The sequence below is a fragment of the Nannobrachium achirus genome (assembly GCF_963921795.1).
Source record: "Nannobrachium achirus genome assembly, chromosome: 15".
NCBI lineage: Eukaryota > Metazoa > Chordata > Actinopteri > Myctophiformes > Myctophidae > Nannobrachium > Nannobrachium achirus.
In genome coordinates this window covers 26,276,625-26,297,085 of record NC_137822.1, presented here as the reverse complement: position 1 = coordinate 26,297,085, position 20,461 = coordinate 26,276,625, and the positions used below count along the sequence as shown (strand labels likewise).

At 39.1% G+C, this 20,461-nt stretch overlaps 1 protein-coding gene across 3 annotated transcripts in view; it reads right to left on the bottom strand.

Moving 5' to 3' along the window:
* Positions 1–20,461, bottom strand: part of hook3 (hook microtubule-tethering protein 3) — a 42,595-nt gene that overhangs the window by 6,870 nt on the left and 15,264 nt on the right. For all 3 annotated transcript variants that reach the window (XM_080742678.1, XM_080742677.1, XM_080742676.1), the window contains exons 9-20: positions 17,022–17,185; positions 16,260–16,400; positions 15,989–16,076; positions 13,057–13,170; positions 12,276–12,386; positions 11,594–11,678; positions 10,423–10,492; positions 7,919–8,059; positions 7,450–7,537; positions 2,258–2,292; positions 1,907–1,989; positions 1,336–1,436 (exon numbers count right to left, since the gene is read on the bottom strand). In XM_080742678.1, coding sequence (XP_080598804.1) covers positions 1,336–1,436; positions 1,907–1,989; positions 2,258–2,292; positions 7,450–7,537; positions 7,919–8,059; positions 10,423–10,492; positions 11,594–11,678; positions 12,276–12,386; positions 13,057–13,170; positions 15,989–16,076; positions 16,260–16,400; positions 17,022–17,185 — 1,221 coding nt within the window. The remainder of the gene's footprint in view (positions 1–1,335; positions 1,437–1,906; positions 1,990–2,257; positions 2,293–7,449; positions 7,538–7,918; positions 8,060–10,422; positions 10,493–11,593; positions 11,679–12,275; positions 12,387–13,056; positions 13,171–15,988; positions 16,077–16,259; positions 16,401–17,021; positions 17,186–20,461) is intronic.

The window sequence follows — 20,461 nt, the reverse complement described above, 5'->3', positions numbered from 1 at the left end:
AGAGCATAATATATACATTACATGTGTATTAGAGTATTAGCCAACCAACTGGTAGGTTCCCATTCCGCATAATACACTCCTTTATTTTTTTACTTGTAAGCATATTTTGTATGCCAATACCTTTGCACATTTATTCAACAATATTTTAATTTAGACTTTTATCTGTTGTTATTTCTACATTGTGGTATCTGAGTACTTCTTCCACCACAGGCTGTGTTGACAACTATTAGCCAGAGCCCATATTTCTCAATCCTTTCAGAGCAGATATTCTGTCTTAACTCAGTCTCTGCCAGGTCGTCTTTTTTTTTTTTTAATATAATTTTTATCCCACAATTTTGTAACCCATTTTTTCACCCAGTGCTAATTGCCTATGTAATCCTGGGCTCTGCTCTCCCTCTGCCGCGCCTGGGGAGACAACGGACTGACCTCATGCTTCCTTCTATGCATGAGGAGTCCAAGTCGCTTCTTTTCACCTGACAGTGGAGATTTCCCTGGTTTGGACGTAGCGCGTGGAAGGAACACGTTATTCCAACCAGTTCCTTTCCCCTCCATCAGGCGCCCCGGCTGGCCAGGGGGAGGCATTATTGAGACCAGGATTACGTGCATGTTTTTGTGAGGGTATCAACCCTAGGAGACATGGGGAGAACATGCAAACTCCACACAGAAAGGCCCTATCGCCAACCCCACCTAGGGTGTGGGCGCTGATGACGCGGAGGAGGAACACGCCGCCAGCGCCCACAGCGTCCCCCGGCGGGAATCGAACCCAGGACCTTCTAGCTCTGAGGCGAAGTACTAACCACTGCGCCACCGTGCCCCCCCAGGTCGTCTTTTATAGTCTTTTTTTACTTCTTACTACTGCTTCCGGGTATGATCGGAATCGCGAAATAAATGTTTGACCCCCAGAACAACTCATCTTTCAAACATGGCAGCCATGTTTGTTTACATTTGAAGAACACATTATGGCCTCTATCTCCTGAATGCCTGAGCGGATTTCCAAGCGGATTGTTTTTGTTTGAAAGCTGTGAAAAGCGTGAACATGCGTGGTGCATGATCTCTGCATTATCCGTGTACCAGGGTGCACGCTATTTTTTTTTTAACCCTTTGTAGCCTTTGGTGGCAGAGAAAAAGGTACCATTTTTAAAGTTGGCACTATGTGTTAAGTGGCTGAAAACCTGAGATCCAGTTTTGGTCCTACTTATATAAATATTAATTTCTAAGGAAAGCGCTGCATCTTATGCATATTATATCTAATGTAGCTTGTATTTTGTCATCATAATAGGCTTGCATTCTTATCTGCTTGTGTTTGGTAATTATTTATAATTATAATGCACTTACACTCTTGGCCTTTTCCAAATATTTCTTATATCTCTCCTCCATTTGTTTCATGTCATCGTCTTTCTTCTTCAAGGCCTCCTCCAGCTCTTCCACACGTTGGGCTGAACGGACAGAACAGAAAATATTTCATTTGAATTAGTCAAAGATGTACTGATTGAATGAATGAATGAATTAATGAATTGTATTTGTATAGCGCTTTTCTAAACATAGTTCCAAAGTGCCTTACAGAAATGTAAAAACAAGAGCAAACATTCGTAAAATGGAGCAAATTAAATAAAACAAAACAAAAGATTAAAACAAACAATTAAAACATTTAAAACACCATACACTTAATTTCATTTTATTTCTATTTAACCTTTTTCAACTAATAATGACTTTTATGTTTTCTATTATCATTTGTTTAGTTAGTGTTTATGTATTACAGTATTACTGTGTTGTTTTATATGACTGGGAGCATATATCACATACCATGACTTCTGTACTGTGATGTCTGTCATGCACAATATTCATAAAAGACAATGGAGGGTACCCGATTACACTCATGCAGAATGTAATAAGACTCAGAACTCACAGCTAGCATTGTACTTGGGCTCCATGTCGTCAATAAGGGCATTTTTCTTCAACAAATCTTCGTTCAACTCACGCAGTTTCGACCTGGCAGAGTAAGCAGAATATTAACAGCAGAAGACACAACAAGACTTGACTGGGCTCTGCTAGTATTCCATGGATGAGTGAGTTGCCAAGGCCTCAACCCGCAATAGTACCAGGACTATTGTGGTTATGTGGCCAACAACCCACCCGCTTTAGGTATGGGCTTTAAATGATTTCAAATCAAAAAAACGTTTTCATGTTTGAGTAAAGCACTGCACGAGGTGTGACTCAATGAAAAATGTATTCACGATGAAGGCAACGTTTGACTTACATGTGCTCTTCATATTTCTTCTTCAGAATGGATGACTGAAAGAGACAAAAAGAAAGTAAACTCATTATTTAGTGAGTCAATTCAATCAAAATCAAGGCTAGAAGACAATCCCCAAAAGTGTTTCAATAGCCACTCTGCTGGATGAACATGGGAATTGCAATACACACTTGAACAAATTAATTTCATTTGTGTATGCAAATACACAAATAATTATACCCTGTATGATAGACAGTATCTCTATGATTGCTGCAAAATCTATGTGGCACTATCCTGTTACAATGCGCTATGGAGTAGAGGAAAACCCATGGTGTGATTATTTATGACTATAGGTAACTTCACAAGAGGACTTTGTTGGACAATTAAGTATTTGATTTAGAGGAAATCCTGTACATTTCCCTTGGCATCCAACAGAGGGCACTGTATAACACAGAATGTTCAGAACAGAGCAAGATCCCAGAAACATTTAACACTGAAATAATACTAAATAATATGATATCTGGCCACCAAGACAAACAAAGTGGCCGATATAAACTGATTTTCGAGATTTGATTACCATGAAGAAAGCATACAAGCATTCCAATGACAGAATACAATCTTTAAAATCAAGCTTTGTTTGCATAGTGTTGCATTTTGAGCTTATGAAAGGGGGAACTTGTAGGCTGTATTCCCATCTAATGTGATATTTGCAGGGTTCCCACACATTTTTACCAATTTATTTCCAAAACTTTTCCAGAATATTTAACCCAATTTCCAGGACTATATGACAATAATTCAGCTCAATAACGAGTCACTTACTCCTATGCGCAGTGCCGAAAGACAGGTAGTGTATGACAGTGGTTCTCAACCTTTTCAGGCTGTAACCCCCAAAATCATATTTGAAGAACTGGGGACTCCGGCACCCTGACGAGCACTAAGAGTTGAGGAATTTTGTACAACACGGTTTTATTGTGATAATAGCCGATCTACATGCTCACAACGCCTCGCAAGGCGTTGTGAGCATGTAGATCTGCTATTTCCACAATTTCTGCCTCTAATATTTGACAATTTGGCCAATGTTTAATTTGTCATTTCAGAGGTATTAACAAAATCAATAACCAAAGACAATGCATAGCTATTTTTTCCAGGACCTTCCAGGACCCTTGATCAATTCCAAAACTTTTCCAGTACTGGAAAAAATATTTTTCTAATTTCAAAATATTTCCAGGAATTTCATGACCGTGGGAACCCTGTATTTTATGTGGTATGCCACCGTATCATGGGAAACAAGATATCCACACAGCATTGGAATGGAGGGAGGATTACGCACTCAGATTGCATCTAAACCAGCAACTAAAAGCATAGAGGAATCAGTAGGAAACAGGGATCTTGAGGGGAAAAAAACAACAATCATGAGTGACTCCAGACTATAGCTAGGGAAGGGAAGACAGACCCTCGATCCAGAAGACATAATACTGTGGACAGGGTTCCCACACATCTTTACCAATTCATTTCCAAAACTTTTCCAGAATATTTAACCCGATTTCCAGGACTATATTACAATAATTCAGCTCAATAACGAGTCGCTTACTCCTATGCGCAATGCCCAAAGACAGGTAGTGTATGCCAGTGGTTCTCAACCTTTTCAGGCTGTGACCCCCGAAATAATCATGTTTTAACTGGGGACCCCGGCACCCTGACGAGCACTAAGAGTTGAGGAATTTTGTATAACACTGTTTTATTGTGAAAATAGCAGATCTACATGCTCACAACGCCTCGCGTTGCGAGGTGTTGTGAGCATGTAGATCGGCTATTTTCACAATTTCTGCCTCTAATATTTGACAATTTGGCCCATGTTTAATTTGTCATTTCACAGGTATTAACAAAATTAATAACCAAAGACAATGCATAGCTATTTTTTCCAGGACCTTTCAGGACCCTTGATACATTCCAAAACCTTTCCAGTACTGGAAAAATATTTTTCTAATTTCAAAATATTTCCAGGAATTTCATGACCGTGGGAACCCTGTGTGGATGCATCAATCAATATCAGAAGAGGAAAAAAGTGGCAAAAAAACATTCTGATAGGAGAAAGAGACCCCATGAATCCAAAAGAAGGTGATTACATTGGAGAAAAAAAAATCTAAATCTTCCACCTGTGGTAACACAATGTAATAAGTACATCAAGCTAACAGTCCTCAAAACTCTGCCCCCATGACTGTGATTGGCTGAGATCGCTTGTTATGGTTCATTTGATAACTATTAACTATTAAGTTCACCACGGATTGGCAACTCGGAAGGCAAAACTAGTTTTCAAGTGATTTAAGAAGTCAAGCATTTATTGTAAAACCTTGCACATGCGCAGGACACAAGGGAACCAGAACAAGCTCTCTAAAAAATAACGGTCTTGATTGACTGGTGTATCACGATTTACATTTACTATAGCCTGATTTTGAAGGGTAGTGGTGCTAAATGTAAATAAACACAGCCTTGCCAATCCTGTATACTTTGTTTGAGTAGATAGCATCAGACTAATTGGGTGTCTTCCCTGCCTATCTGGTGCAAAATAATGCTAAGCAAATAATTAATCAAATAGGGCCTTAATTGAAGTATTGCAAGTCCATATTTGTCCATGACACTTGCAGATTGACAATGAGGATTCAGTATAAAAGTCAGTGCTTAGATTAGGAATGTGTTTTGTCTGTTTGGTGAGTTATAACAGTCTATCAACCTTACTTTCTAAATACCCTGGCCAATCCATTGAAATGTTTAAAAAATAATCAAAATATACTGTAAGTATTTTAAGTACAGTAACTAAACAAACTCATACAAATATGAAACCAGAAACCCACAGAAAAACAAAGATTTCTTAGTGTTTTAGATAGGTTGGTCATGCAACAAAGACACACAGCAGCTGGTTGGAAACAGCGATGGACAACATGCACAAACCACACACACATTAACTACATTGTAGTTGATGACCACATTATAGTAAAAATTATATTGTCACCACAAGCTGTCGCTAATAAACATTCGATCAGGTGATTGTGGCCACAAATACGCCAAATAGTACTCTAAATGTATGAGATGCACCTCTGCATCCACCATGAAATGAAACTACAGGAGAGGCTTTAAGTACTAACCCTCCACTATTTAACCAGCAGGTATCATGGTGGCATAAACATCATTCTCAAGGTCACAGAAAAAAGGCGGTATAGCACAGGTAAGGGAGAAGTGATTTTTGAAGGTTTGGGACGCACCCATGGTGATGCCATGACAAATATGGCTACTTCCTGGCAATGTCATCGTTGATTTGAGGCCACCCAATCCCCTGGAGTCTTCAACAAACAAGGCTTGTAGCCATCATAAGAAAACAACTACCTTTCCAATGCTAGAACACACGTGACATAACAACACAAATACCCATGCACACAGAAGAAAACACACAGAAAAGGTTCACCACAACATGGATGACATGACATGACATGACATGGGTGTTAGGTTAGTGTCAGGATGAGTTAGTCAAGACATCTCACAACAAACAGGCATCTATATTAGGAATGGTATAGTAAGTAAAGAAAGTCAAAGTAAGGCCCTGTGTCCACTAGGTTTCTTTAGTTGAACGCCACTGTCTTAATAAATAGAGCTTTTCCATGGCACAATAGAACGGTTTGAGAAGGTTAATAACTGTTCCAATTTAATTTACATTTGCAATGCAAAACTATAGGGATCTTGGTCAAGGCATTTTAATTTTGCTCAGAAAAGGCTGATAGTTACCGTATTTTCCAGACTATAAGGCGGACCGGACTATAAGGCGCACTGTCAATGAATGGTCTATTTTCGAACTGTTTTCATATATAAGGCGCACCGGACTATAAGGCACACATAATAGAAGCTACCGTTGCGTTATGCATCCAACAGATGGAGCTGTGCTAAAGGGAATGTCAATGTCAATGAATGATCCATATATAAGGCGCACTGTAGTTTTTTGAGAAAATTAAAGGCTTTTAAGTGCGCCTTATAGTCCGGAAAATATGGGTATACTGTATATTCTGATAATGACTAATCATTGCTAGAGTGTTTGTTCGTAACAGTGGTCTTCCTGTCTCTCCAGCTTTTTAGTAAACAGTAAATACATTTGCAGGTGGGTCACCAATTTCAGCCAGGGGAAAGAATCATTTATCAGCTTTAATGTTATAGTGTTGCAGTTCCAATTTTGTCTGCTCACTTCTTTGTGTCATCATTTCACTTGTTTATCATGTTTCCTGTCTCTCTTCTGGACAAAATTGGTATCCTGACCTCAAAATGCGATTTCTGTTTAGTTTTCAAAAGAATAAGAATACATTTAGCTAATGTATTAGTAGAATAAGTACATAAGTACACCACTAAATCAATTTATGTAACATATATTGTCTTCACATTCTTTATAAACTAAACAATGGGAATAGCATATGATATCGGGGCGGCATAGCTCAGGGGTAGAGAAACCGTTATTAGAGCACGAAGGGTTCCCGAAGGGTTCCCAGTTCGAATCCGGGCTCCCCCTGAGTTAATGTCGAAGAGTCCTTGGGCAAGACTCTGAACCCCTAATTGCTCCCGGTGAGTAGGTTGGTGCCTTGCATGGTTTCCTCCGCCACTGGTGTATGAATGTGTGCGTGAATGGGCGAATGTAATGCACAATCTATGTAAATCGCTTTGGATAAAAGCGCTATATAAATGCACCATTTACCATTTATATCACAAAAGCTATGGATCGCTGTTCGTGTTTAGTTTTGCTGTCCTGCCATTCTGTTTGTTTTTTCCCGTGCCATCCAAAAGGTGTTCATCTGCTTTGGGAATCCAGGTGAACGAATCATACGTTTTTGTGCGTACAGAAACCGTAGATAGACACTCATGCGGTTCTTCCCAGTGGACACAGGGACTTCATATATGAAATGCTTGTGATTGGATCAGTCACTCAAAGGGTCAATCTGCTGTCGTACTTTCAGGAACCAATTTATGGTGCCCAGAAACATTAACTTTATTTATCTTCTAAACAATTGTCAACACAATATAGCTAGATTAAGTGCTCCTCTGATTGTCTTTATTTGCCTGGTGCAGTGCACAGGAATTGCAATTGGTTGGATTGGTGCTGAACTACGGTACATAAAAAACCTATACCAAACATGTACACAAACCATAAAGCTCACATATAGCGAGCCAGCAACGCTACTCACATCTTCTGCTTTGGTTCCCTCCTCTTGAAGGCTTTTCTGTAGCTCCTCTACCTCACTCTGCCCCTCCATCACACGTTGGTTAATTAACCTATAAAAACATAATAAATATAATACCATCTAAACAGAAAAAACATATACATGGACAGATTGACCATCCCCATGTTTGACTGTCACAGTCACCATGTTCTGTAGTGATCATATTTGGATGAAAGGAGATGGATGTTATGACAAACATTTAGCAACCACTGAAGTCGACACTGGTGGCCATTAGATAGAAAGGAGGTTTAAGTTATTTACTAACTGGCTTCCCTTTTCAAACCCGCAATTGGCAGACTCACATCCTGTGTGCCCATCAAAGCTTAAGGCTCATACTAGGGCTGATATATGCGTGTGTGTGTGTGTGTGTGTGTGTGTGTGTGTGTGTGTGTGTGTGTGTGCGCGCGTTGTGTGTGCGCGTGATAATTCTGACCTATTCTCCGTCTCAAGTTCATTCTTTCTACGGTTGGCATCTTCTAATAGACTCTGCAGCAGAGCAATCTTTTCATTGTCGGATCCCTCCTGGGCCAACTTCAACATCTTGTTCTCATGCTGGAGACGAATCAAATGCTCTCTGAAATGAAGAAGGGGACAGTCACAGGGTTGAATTTCATCTGAACAGGTTCAATGCTTTAGTGTCCATAGTTCTAGGGTTTCATAAGCAAATCCTTCATTCATTTCTCAATCTGATAATGATACAGTTCTGTTCTGCGTTTCAAAATAAAATAATCTACAATGGAAATGCTATATTTGTCCAAGTTGAACTTTAGAGTCCCTATTTTTGGCAAACTTTTCAACAAAATACTAGATTTACAAGCTCACAGTCACAAGGCATTGTGACGTGTTGTGAGATTAGACTGGCTATGCCTCTACAAACAGATTTGGCTTTGAGGGAAAAAAGGAGCAGACCAACTATAGACCAATTAAAGGACAACTTTTTACAACAAGGGTTCATATTTTAGTTTGTAATTTGAGAAAAGAAATGATTGGAGTTAAAATGTTTTAACTTACTGCTTTCTATCGTTTTAGTGATTTTAATGATTTTGACTTCAGTGGGTGGGGGCATGCGTACAAGTGGCTAAATATGTATTTTTAGACACAATAAGCCCATTTTCAAGATGCACCACAATCTTTCAGGGGCAGATGGGGCTAGAAGCATTACTGGAAATAGTAATAAAGAAATAGCTGGCTTATTGTGTCTAAAAATACATATTCAGCCACTTGTATGCATGCCCCCACCCACTGAAATCAAAATAATTAAAATCACTAAAACGATAGAAGGTAGTAAATTAAAACATTTTAACACTCATCTTTTCTTTTTTCTAATTACAATCTAAATTATGAACCCTTGTTGTAAAAAAACAAAGTTGTCCTTTAAGTGTACATGTGGTTTAAGTGGTTAGGCTTAATACATTTTCTACTTTGTACTAGACACATGTACAGTATAAGAACAAGACATACAGTAAACAGCAAAGATATACAGTACATCACATATCTATTATTAACACTGGAATAGTTCTCTGTGGTGTTCGATGTAAAGTGTGTACTGAGGCAATGCATTCTTAAATATTCCACAATGTGAAATCTTAGGTCTAGATATGACTGCAGATGTACAATATGTGTGTGGATATAAAGTGTAGCTGAAAGTGTTGTTTGATATTAATTTAGTCAACCACAAAACAATAATAGAAAATATACCATGGTTGTGTTCAGTGCTGTCTCTTTAAGGGTGGGGCTCAACAACTACTGTAGCTGTTTCCAGACATACTGTACTCCCTGCTGCTAACTAGCACATGCTGAGCTTAGTCTAGGCCACAACGTAACACAGACCTATGAAAGACTGAGTCTGCTATAAGTTAAGCGAGGCAAACTGAAGCCCTGTTTATATTTTGTGGTAGGATGATGTCGCTTGCTGAAATAAAATGTGAAGAATTTTTTGCTTGAAGGTTAGAAGGCGAATTCTCACTGTGTCCTAAACTGAGCAAAAGTGTCTGTCCATTTGTGGCTCTCATTAGCAAACAGAAAATAATTATTCTTTTATACTGTTTGAATGGTTACATGAATGACACAATACAAACTATGCACTTCACTGTGCCATCATTTAAAAGAGACCTGGCAAAAAATACATTAAAAAAATCACAAAGCAGGTTTCACTAAAACCACACAGAAACTACTGTAGGCCTATGTACTTGTGTCTTGTCTTAAGATTAAGATATTCTGATGCCATGATACAAGTAGAAAAACAGCTCTGCTAGAAAGCTACGGCTTGGCTGATGCAACTCAAGCATCTGGAGCCTGACTATTACATAACACACATGCACACATGACACACACTCGGCACGCTTGCCAGACTTCTCAGCTGACTTTTAAAGCACAGTGGAAGCAGAAAAACAGGGAGAGGCTGGAGGCTTTCAGGAATGAGTAGTTACTAGTTACAGCCTGACACAGACTACAGTACAGCAGCAACGGTCAGCTGTCTATATAACCTGTAATGTGGTCAAGCAGAAAACTTTGAAACCAACTCAAAGTTTTGCAATCAACCTCACAGGACCATGTCGCACTTGTCGCAGTCAACATAAGTGATTGTCTATTCACAAATTCTATCCTATTGTAAACATACAGGAGAAACAGAATGTGTGGTGAGGGGGGGAGGAATTCTAGACTGAGGAATCTGTTTGATCACACTCAGGCGCTACTGATCTGTGGTCCTATACTTCCCTCTTATCCTTATAAATAAAGACGAAGATGTACACACATACAGCCTTATAGCTTTGATTGTTGTCGTTTTGTTTCTGAAGAATAGCATTTGAAATGTACTTTGCGATGCAAAAAAGCAACCTTTTATTATGTGCTTGACGAAAAGAATGACATTTGGGATCAGCCTATAATCCCTACCACTCCCTCTGTTTTTTAATGAAGTCAAAAGATTGTTCATACCGAATCTCAGGAGTGGTGATCTCAGCAGCCAGGGAATCAGAGCCCTCATTACCAACCATTGGGAAAAGACCTGGACAAATAGAGAAGGGAAACAAATGTGCAGGGGAGACAACACATATTTGATCAAAATGCTGACACATGTTTTCCCAGGGACAGTCTAATGTTTTTACTGATAATATACATGTCCAACGGGTGACCCAACTGGATGAATCACTCTGCTGGATTTTAGTTATAATAGAAACAACTTCCATCAGTCATATTCAGTCCATCAACAACTACTCAACAGTTTTGTCTTTTATTTCGACGCCTCGCGATCTGTGAAAAATATCAGTTGTAAGTAACTTAATTAACTCAACGACAAACGAGTTAGATGTTAAGCAAACAAGAAATAACAGGTGGAGAGAACACGCCTGAGGCTTTGGATAGACAATACATAACTGTTATTGAGTCTGTCGTTTGGACTGACACTTTACTACCATTACATAACAGTCAAATTGAGAGCAGTGAAATAATACATACATTTTTAACCCATCATTGTAAAGTTGAATGATTACTGGTCGGGTTTCTTCAACTATAGTTCAATACTCTCAATGGGTAGCACTGGATTAAAGCAGAGTTATGCCGAGTCTGGATGCCAGTGTCAAAATAAATCTACTAAATGGGCGCTTTTCGACCGGCAAAGAACCGGTTCGGGTTCTTTCTCCCGCCTATGGGATGAACCAGAGGTGAGCTTTCCCACCGAGAACCGAGTTGGTTCCGAACCGTAAAAGTTGGTTCAGAACGGGAAGCACAAAATCCTTGATTCCTCTGGTTCAATTTGGTGGAAACGCAAGCCGGTTCGCGGCCGGTTCGCAAGAACGAACCAAGGTTCCAAGAAAGTTGAACGACACTGGTTCTTGAACCACGGTTCTTTTGGTGGAAAATGCCCCAATGTGGGTACTAGGTAGGTTCCAGAGCTACAATCCTTGGGCAATTCCCAGGCAGTTATTTAAAAAAGGAATTTGTCTGCATTTTAAGGCACCTTTATAGACACATATTGACCTAATGACATGATATTTTACGATGATTGGTGTGCAAGTGAGTAAAGGGATAGATGACAGAAGACTGAATAAGGAGATTCAATAACATAAATATAGCACAATCTCAGTTAAATATAGCACATTCATTTTACCTGAGGTTAGCCGTCCTTCTTGGGCCTGAACACAATGGAGCTCATCGATGGTCTCCTTCAGAGAGTCTCTCTCTGTCCTCATATGCTGTGAATACAGAGACAGTGAGATTAGGGGTGCAACTGTTAATCAAACTAATCAATATTTAATTCATTATTAAAAAAAGAATATTTTGTGGGGAAAGTCTTTTTTTCTTTCCCCAATACATTTCTAGTGATAGCAGATCTACAAGCTCACATCGCACTGGGATGCAACATGTTATAAACTAGTATTTACGGTATTTTGGCTATTTTTGCACTACACTGTCGTGCAACAATCAGACTAATACATTTAGTTAATCAAAAACATGTTAAGAAAATAATCACTATTTGCAGCCCTAACTAAGTGACACACACTCAAACACACAATATAAGCTTAGATCATTACAAAAGGAAAGCAGCTAAAATGAAATAATTTCTCTTTCATTTTAGATGGGGAAATTTATTTTACTTAAACCGATCACTGCAATAATGGGCAAACTCATAAGGCATTTCATCAAACAAAACAAAGACAGGAATAGGAGCAATAGCAGCGAGCAGAAAAACAATGTCATCAGGTCTCAATTGTAGAGTAAGTTGTACATAAAAATAAATAAATGTTGCATTCCTGATCAATTTACAAATCAATTAATATAGTTAAGTTTACATCTTTTTCTTTTTGTAGAGAGTCCACTTTCTCTTTGACACGTTTGTACTCAAATTCCATCTTGTCTGCCTTTTTAGACTCTTCTGACAGTTTGTTTTGAAGTTCAACAACCTGTGGAAGGGAGGAATAGGACAGGTTGAGCAGGACTGGACATGTTAACATGAGTGAGTGAGTGTGTGTGTGTGTGTGTGTGTGTGTGTGTGTGTGTGAGAGAGAGAGTATGTGTGAGTGTGAGTGTGTGTGTGTGTGTGTGTGTGTGTGTGTGTGTGTGTGTGTTTGTGTGTGCGCGCTCATGATGTTTTTGCATCAACAGCCATCAAACAACTGACTGTTACTGGAACTTATTACGCATTATCACTTTAAATATTATTTTATGCTTTAAACTACTAAAAAATAGCAGATAAGCTCACAGCACAGCACCGAGTGCCGCGCTGCGAGCTTCTGGATCTGCTATTTTTTGAAAAATCATGACAATTTGTGCAAGTCTTTGAAAATATTAACCTGATTCTATCGATGTATTCTAAATCCTTCTACTAAATCAGTGGTTCTCAAACTTTTTTATGTCAAGGACCCCAAAAATGTTATTTACATGTATTAACCCCATCTCAAAATATGTTTTTTCCAGGGAACAAAAGTTTGCTTTGAAAAATATATATTCAAACATTTGCAAAAATAACAGATCTACAAGCTTGCAGCGTGGCACTGAGCTTGTATATCTGCAACTTTTCAATAGCTAAAGTATATAATAATTCCAGGTCTTAATGGGTTATAGATGGACTACCTGTCGCTTATACGTCTCCAGCTGTGCCTTGGTGGCATTAGCTTTACGTAGCTCCTCCTCCAGACTCACTGTGTTTTCCATGTACACATTGTTCTTTTCCTCCAGGAGCTTTACCTGTAACAAGATATGACACGTAAGGGCCTTTCACACCAAGAATAATAACATCGACTATAATAATGAGAGTATCAGCACTGATTAACGATAACGTGATGTGATGTGTTGAACGCATTGAAGTGTAAGATTGATTTTGATTGGCTGTCACAACGGTTCATCGAATCGCTTTGAAAATAAGATATTGTTCACCTACGTCGTCGTTGTTATAGTTGTGGTGTGGACTGGACTCTGTTTACTTGAGTTTTAACGATTTTTAAAACAATGCATTTATATTTATCTTGGTATGGATGGCCCTTGATATAGAAGAAGTAGTAGGGCATTCACCAAATATTCGACTATTAAAATATTTTTTTTTTTATTGTTTTCTCTTTAAAAAGGATATGCTTTATAAAGGTTGGCTAGATAGGAAGTCATAAGAATGAATTATTAATGTCCCTGGTGGATGAATTTGTTAATGCTCTATACCAGTGATACTCAAACTCCGGCCCGCGGGCCACTTCCGGCCCGCGGCACCGGCTTAATGCCCTCAAAATTGCGCATCCAACAAGCTTTAAACTGAGCAGATTGGACCTTGCGTTCCAGAGATAATGGCCAAAACATCTTGAAAACGGCCATAGAAATCGCTGATTTTCGCCGTTTTTCTTTTTTTCTCTCTATCTCTCTCTTTTTTTTTTACCGGTGGCTCTGCCTCTGCCCTACTAATTAGCAAACCCAAAATGTTATTGTAGTAGGCCTAATTCAAATGAAGAGACGTACTGTAGCTCTACTTAACACTTATGTTGCAATGATTTTTTCTCTTCAATGTCTCGCGTTGCCATGGTTACCATAGACTTCCATGTAATTGTGCAATTGTGTAAAAAGTGCACGCCCATGCCTAGATGATGCACCACGTGTGTAGATGCTGTTCACAGCTTTCAAACAAAAAAATCCGCTTGGAAATCCGTTCAGGCATTCATGATTTATGGGCCATTATGTTTTCTTCAGATGTAAACAAACATGGCTGCCATGTTTGAAAGAATGGGTTGGTATGGGGGTTAAACATGCAATTTCGCGATCGCGATCATGCCTAATACATTTCTGGAGGTCCAAAAAAAAAATTTGAATTTTTTTTTTGAATTTTTTATTTTTTTTTCAAAAACGGCCCAAACTCGGGAAACTCGGGGTTGGCACAGCGTTGGTATCAATACAAACTCGGGAAACTCGGGGTTGGCACCAGATGTGTTAACAACTGCATCATTAGCCATTTGGTTGTTTTATTTTTTTTTATTTTCCTTAGCTATCAATTTTCGCAAGTTTATTTTCTGTAAAAAGCCATTTGTGCTGAATGTGGCAACATCATAAATAGCATTGTGAAGCAATTGAAAGAGAGTTGTGCTCAGCTATCTTTAATGTTATCCCGCTCGATAGCAGGCAGACAGATATCAACCCAGACAAATAGCAGACAAACGTACACTAGTAGTTTGTTTTGGTGTTTTTGTGGAATTATATGCTAATTTCACAGAATTATTAAAAAAATAGAGAAAATGTAGCAAATTACTTTGATTACAAATGTTGTCATTGACAGAATATAAATGGAATTCCATAGCCAATAAATGCCTTGTTTAGTGCAAAAAACAGTTTCCATCATTCTTCTATTTTGTGTTCTCTGACCTATTGGGAACCTTTTCTTTCCAGCTGTTCTTTTTTTTTGAAGCTGCAAACAATTACACAGCAATCCTGAACATTCCAACCATTTGACTGTTTGGGTTGTAACCATTGCCATAGGAAATGAACTACAGTATCAGAAAAACAGCTGTTATCTATAATAGGGCTGTCACGGTTATGACATTTTACATGACGATTGATTGTCACTCAAATAATTGCGATAAACCATTTAATTTTTGTCATTGAAAATTACATTTCTGTTTGGCTTTTAGGCTTTGAAGTTGCACATGGTAGATATGACACATAACCTAAATATACAAAGAAGTTATTGACATATTCGACAACCTTATACTTAAAAAATAACATTGATAGTGGAAATAGACGATCTACAAGCTCACAACGCGTCGCGATGCGACACGTTGTGAGCTTGTAGATCTGCTATCTCCACTATTTTTTACTTAAAAAAAGATACATGAACATTTTTCAACATGGACACGATTATGACGATTATGAAAAATAATCGCGATTGTCAAACAATTGCGATTAGACGATTATGTAATAATTGTGACAGCCCTAGTTCGCTAGCTCTCCAGCCTGATTTCGCGTGATTTTTTCCAGAGCCAAGGTTTGTTTTCAACAATCCAGACGCTGTCTATGCTTTCATGATGGTCAAACAGCTGACTGGATGCTGACAAAGGTTTCCACAGGATTCTCCTAGCAACAATACTGTTGAAACCCTCTGAACAAAGAAAAACTGTTATGTTTGTGTGTAGTGCAGCACAAGGGTGAATATGTGGACAGTGCTCCGTTTAGGGCTGGGCGATCATATATCAAAATATTTATGGCCAAATACCTCGTCATTCAGGTCAATATCATATTGTGACGATGATGTCATTTTGTAAATGATATCAAAATGATATGTATGTTTCTTAATCTACAAGCTCGCAATGTGCCGCAATGCAACATGTAGAGCTTAAGTGTCTTTTGCTATATCACGATATCATTATCGAAATTCCTAGATAAAATATAGTCTCATATCACATTGTCAATATAAATTAAATATATTGCCCAGTCCTAATGGTTTATAAAATGTACTATCCAGTGTTATACACATATCACCATAGGTACAAACGTGTGTGTGTGTGTGTGTGTGTGTGTGTGTGTGTGTGTGTACCTGCTTCCTAAGAATTCCCAGGTCCTCTAGTTTTTTCTTATAGTATTCCACCATGCCTTCTAGCTTTGACACTTTGTCTGACGAATGCCTGAATGAAGGGGACAACATAGGTTCATAAACCTGTAGGGCTCTTTTTCTGCCCTCTGAAACAAAATGGTTAAACTATCGGGTTTGATCTAGTCTCTAATGCAAATATTACAACCAATATGGTTGTTGTAAATATCACAGAGAGACCAGAGTTTCTATCCAGGACTCAGCAATGTTATCGAACCTTAGGACATCCATCTCATCTTTTAGGGACTGTGCTTCTTCAGCCAATGATGTGAGCTCTTCGTTCTGGGACCTGACATCTACAAGCTCTTTTTCCAATTCCTCGCAACGGATACGGTAGTCATCCTTAGCTGCCTCCAGCCTAGAGGAAACACAAAACATCTGTTTTCAAACTAACAGAGAACCATCAATAACATTTGTATATTTAGGGGATACATGCACGATTAAAGCATAATAACTGCAATCAGGGTGTGAATCATTGACATGTTAGAGGAATGTGAATGCCTGGGCAGTGTGCTTCTAGCTTTCCATGGCCTCAGATATTATTGGGAACATTTGTATATGTATAGTTATGTTATTGGGGTGCTTGCTCAGGGAGAACCTCGACACATTGCCGGGGCCTGGGACTGTCTGCTTCTACCGTTCAGCTATGGTTGCTGCTGTTGTACCAAGTACGATTCCAAGTGTGAACGATAAGTGAATGTGGGGATAACACTATTCTGCAGGTGCTCCACTTATGGCTGTAGCTGGAGATATTGTCGTTCTCTTGATCAGCTTATGGGCTATGAATCATCACCCGTCAATACCCGGATTGACCCATCAATACCAACCGGGGCTATTAGGGGGAGGGGCGGGGGTGTGAACGAAAGTGTGAACAACACATTTCAGGGATTTGAACGAATCGTTCACAAGTCTTGCTAATGATTCGATTCTTATGAACGAATCACTCATGAACGACACATCACTACTATCCACCCCTCACCTGAAAGTCTCTTCCTGTAGCTGCTCAAGTTGTGTCTGCAGCTGGAGGTGTCTGCGTCCAGCCGGGCTATTGACATCTTCTATTGAGTCAGACTGGTTGAGTCTTTCCATAAGGATCTGATTCTCAGCTAGCAAACTGCCCTTTTCCTCCTGAAGGGCTGCCACCTAGAGGATGGGAGGTCAAACAGAGCAAGACAAGAAAGAAGAATGGGCAGGAAAAGGGATGGGGCAATAGAGAGGAAGGGAGGGATAGAATGACGGGGTGCAGATGTGAAATGTTTTCAGGAGAGAAGAAATGAAGGCAAAATAGAGAAGATATGGAAGAAGAGGGGATAGAAAGGGTTTTCAGAGAGAACAGGAAGTGGAGCAACGGGACAGGAAAGGTGCGGTGTGGAGGCATGGTTGTAGGACAAAGTACATGAGGAGCAGGGAAATTAAAGCACAACGAAGAAGAAGGGAGGAGGGGTATGAGATTGAAGAACAAAGAGGAGAGAGAGATAAAGAAGCAAAATGTGTATTAGTAGGTGGCTTTAATCTTCCATGTATTTTTTGAAGGCGTTTTCAAAGAGGTTGAAACACTTTTTACTTCCAATTCATTAGGTATTGACAATCAATCGCAGTGTAATCCAAGTGTGTAACCAAACAAAGACACATCAAAAAACACTTCAACAAAGCAAACCAACAAACTCTGACATAGCCGACAGGGCTACATGCTGTTTGACGTGGCCTTCTCAAGATGATGGGCAAAATGTCAAACTCCACACAAAGCAAAGCAGCAGCTTTTTTGAGAAACAGTGATTTGTTAAATGAACAATAACTAAAACCAATAGGAGTGAGTTTGCCACACCTTAAAATGTATCATTACCACCAACTTATAGTAGTTCTTTACTTGAACAAGATATCTGGCGATTTGCACATTATTATTGGTGACTGGAGTAAAGGAGATAAACAAAAACCATGTAAACATTGTAGCAATGATCAATAAGACTTAGGCAGACAATGTGCATTTATTAGTCATGAATAAAAAGATTAACCTACTTAATATCCCTTTAAACAGTTTGAAATTTAGCTGATATATAATGTGACCTATTATCTTTATGAAAGCTACTATATTTATCTGCAGTTATCCTCTCACAAGAAAAAGACTCAAATGGGAAAACAATAATAGAGGAGAGAGGATTGGTAATGTGTTTAAAAGGCCTCAAATACAAATCCTTGTATAAAAACAAGCATGACATCTCTACAGGTCCAACAAGCATTGAAGCCTTGAGCGTTCAATAATAAAGGGTCATGTTTCTCAGCTGCTGACAACTCCCTACCAAAAGCCTTTAACAGAAACCATAAAACCAGACCTGGCAAAAATCAGTTTGAAAATGTTTGAACATATTTGAAATACTTGTACATGTGCTTGATTCTTCTTCTGTTCTATTGACAAACAGCAACGTCATTCACAAGACGGTAGAAAGGTGATCAAGAAAAATCATGTTTGTTTTTTTTAAATTATGGAAAATATTTTAACTGTCCCATTTTTGTCCCATCTGTCTGCAAGTATGGCTTCTGGTTAAGGCTGGGCGATATAAGGAAAACCTTCAATATTCGATAACGTTGTTGAATACCTTGATATCGATATTACTCACCATATTAGTAAAAACAATTGCAGTACATACTGTCGTTTTTTTTCTTTTTCTGCTTGGGTCCACTGCCTGCCTAACCCAGATAACGAATAGCATATCCATGCATGCACATTGCACACAGTACACATAGAATAAAGAAATTAAATGCATTATTTCCATTTTCCAACAATGGTAATATTGAAATGACCACACCTGGTTACAGATGGACTGCTTTGTGCTACATGCATGCATAGTGTGTCTGTTAATTAATTTGACACATACACCAATACCTCATTTCAAGCCGTCTTTGTCGGTATGTACGGTATATCGCGCACGTTGACACCTCGATGAAGGTACATTTTCGATATATTGCCCAGCCTTACTTCTGGTGGCTACTTCCTGTGTCCAAAAGCCAAGCTCCTCATGTTCCTGTCTACTGCTGCCATAGGAAACCATTACGAAACACACCAGGGTTAACAAGGCAGGAGGTTATTAGTTAAGGGTGAGGACTGGCACCAACGTCACACCATACACACACACACACAGTACTACTGGGGTGGCTGTCGTGTCCACACCATGCGCATGTGTGTAGAGACACGCACACACTGAGTTTGGAGAGGGGAGTCTGGATTCCAGAAAGGGATGCTGTCGCAAGCAAAGTGCAAAAAATCCAGGGCTCATTTCACACGCCACACACGACAGATGGAAAGGAACAAAGTAAAAAAAAAAGAAAAGTAGATTTACCCTCTCTTCTAGTTCATTAAACTCTAACCTCAGTCTATCTCGTTCCTCTTGGACATGGAGGGCCTTCAAAGCAAGGCACACAGTATTGAAAGAGTCAGTCAGAGCATTAGAAGATTAAAGCCCGACCGATGCGAGTTTTGGCTCCGATTCCGTTCCCGATTTTGGACAGTCCAAGACCATCAATTACATTTTTTTTGTCCTAAATAGGGGCACCAGCTTGAAAATGGATAAAAATTGGGACACGTCGGCTGAATTATTACAGATACCGATGGTGTCAAATAATGGCAGCCAAACCGATATATCGGTCGGGCTCTATCAGAGAGAACTGACTTCTCAAACAGGATAACGATAAAACCTTTAAATCACAGCTCACTTTTCCAGAAAGCATAGTCAAATCAATGGCAATAAAGTATTAAGAGCAAAACTGTAAGAGAGATGCAGACAAAGTGTAACCCGACTGTAAAGATCTCAGTTATTTCTTTGTTTTAGCTTTTGAGCTTCATGCAATACCTCTTGTCAACCAGTGGTCCTAGCTGACCACAGGATACATTTCTCAATAGAAGATCAGGGAGACCAGACTGGTAAAAATAATGTATCATTCATTATGAAAAGTTAAATCTATGTTAAAGCAGTGGTTCACCAAATAACTACTTATTTTCTATCAATTACACACCCTGTGAAACCTTGAAAGGAGAAGTTTTAGTTTATGTCGCATTTCTAAGCCAATAATTTGATGACCCTAATTGGGAGATAAGCGACCGTCACGTCGCATACACAAACTTTAGGGAGCAGTCGTAGCCAATCAGGAGGGAATATGGGAAATGGGACAGATCCAAGTTGATGACATGACTTTAGAGATATTGTGTACCGCTTTGCGTGATTTTAGGCCGTGATTTTAGTGTCCAAAAATGTGTTTGAAAAAAATCGGCCTGATGGTGGCGCAAAATAGGACAGATCCATGTTGATGACATGACTCTAGACATACAGTGTAACTCTTTGCGTGATTTTAGGTCAAAATCTATAGGAGCAGTGTCCAAAAATGTGTTTTGCAAAAATCGCCCTAATGGTGGCGCTAAATGGGACA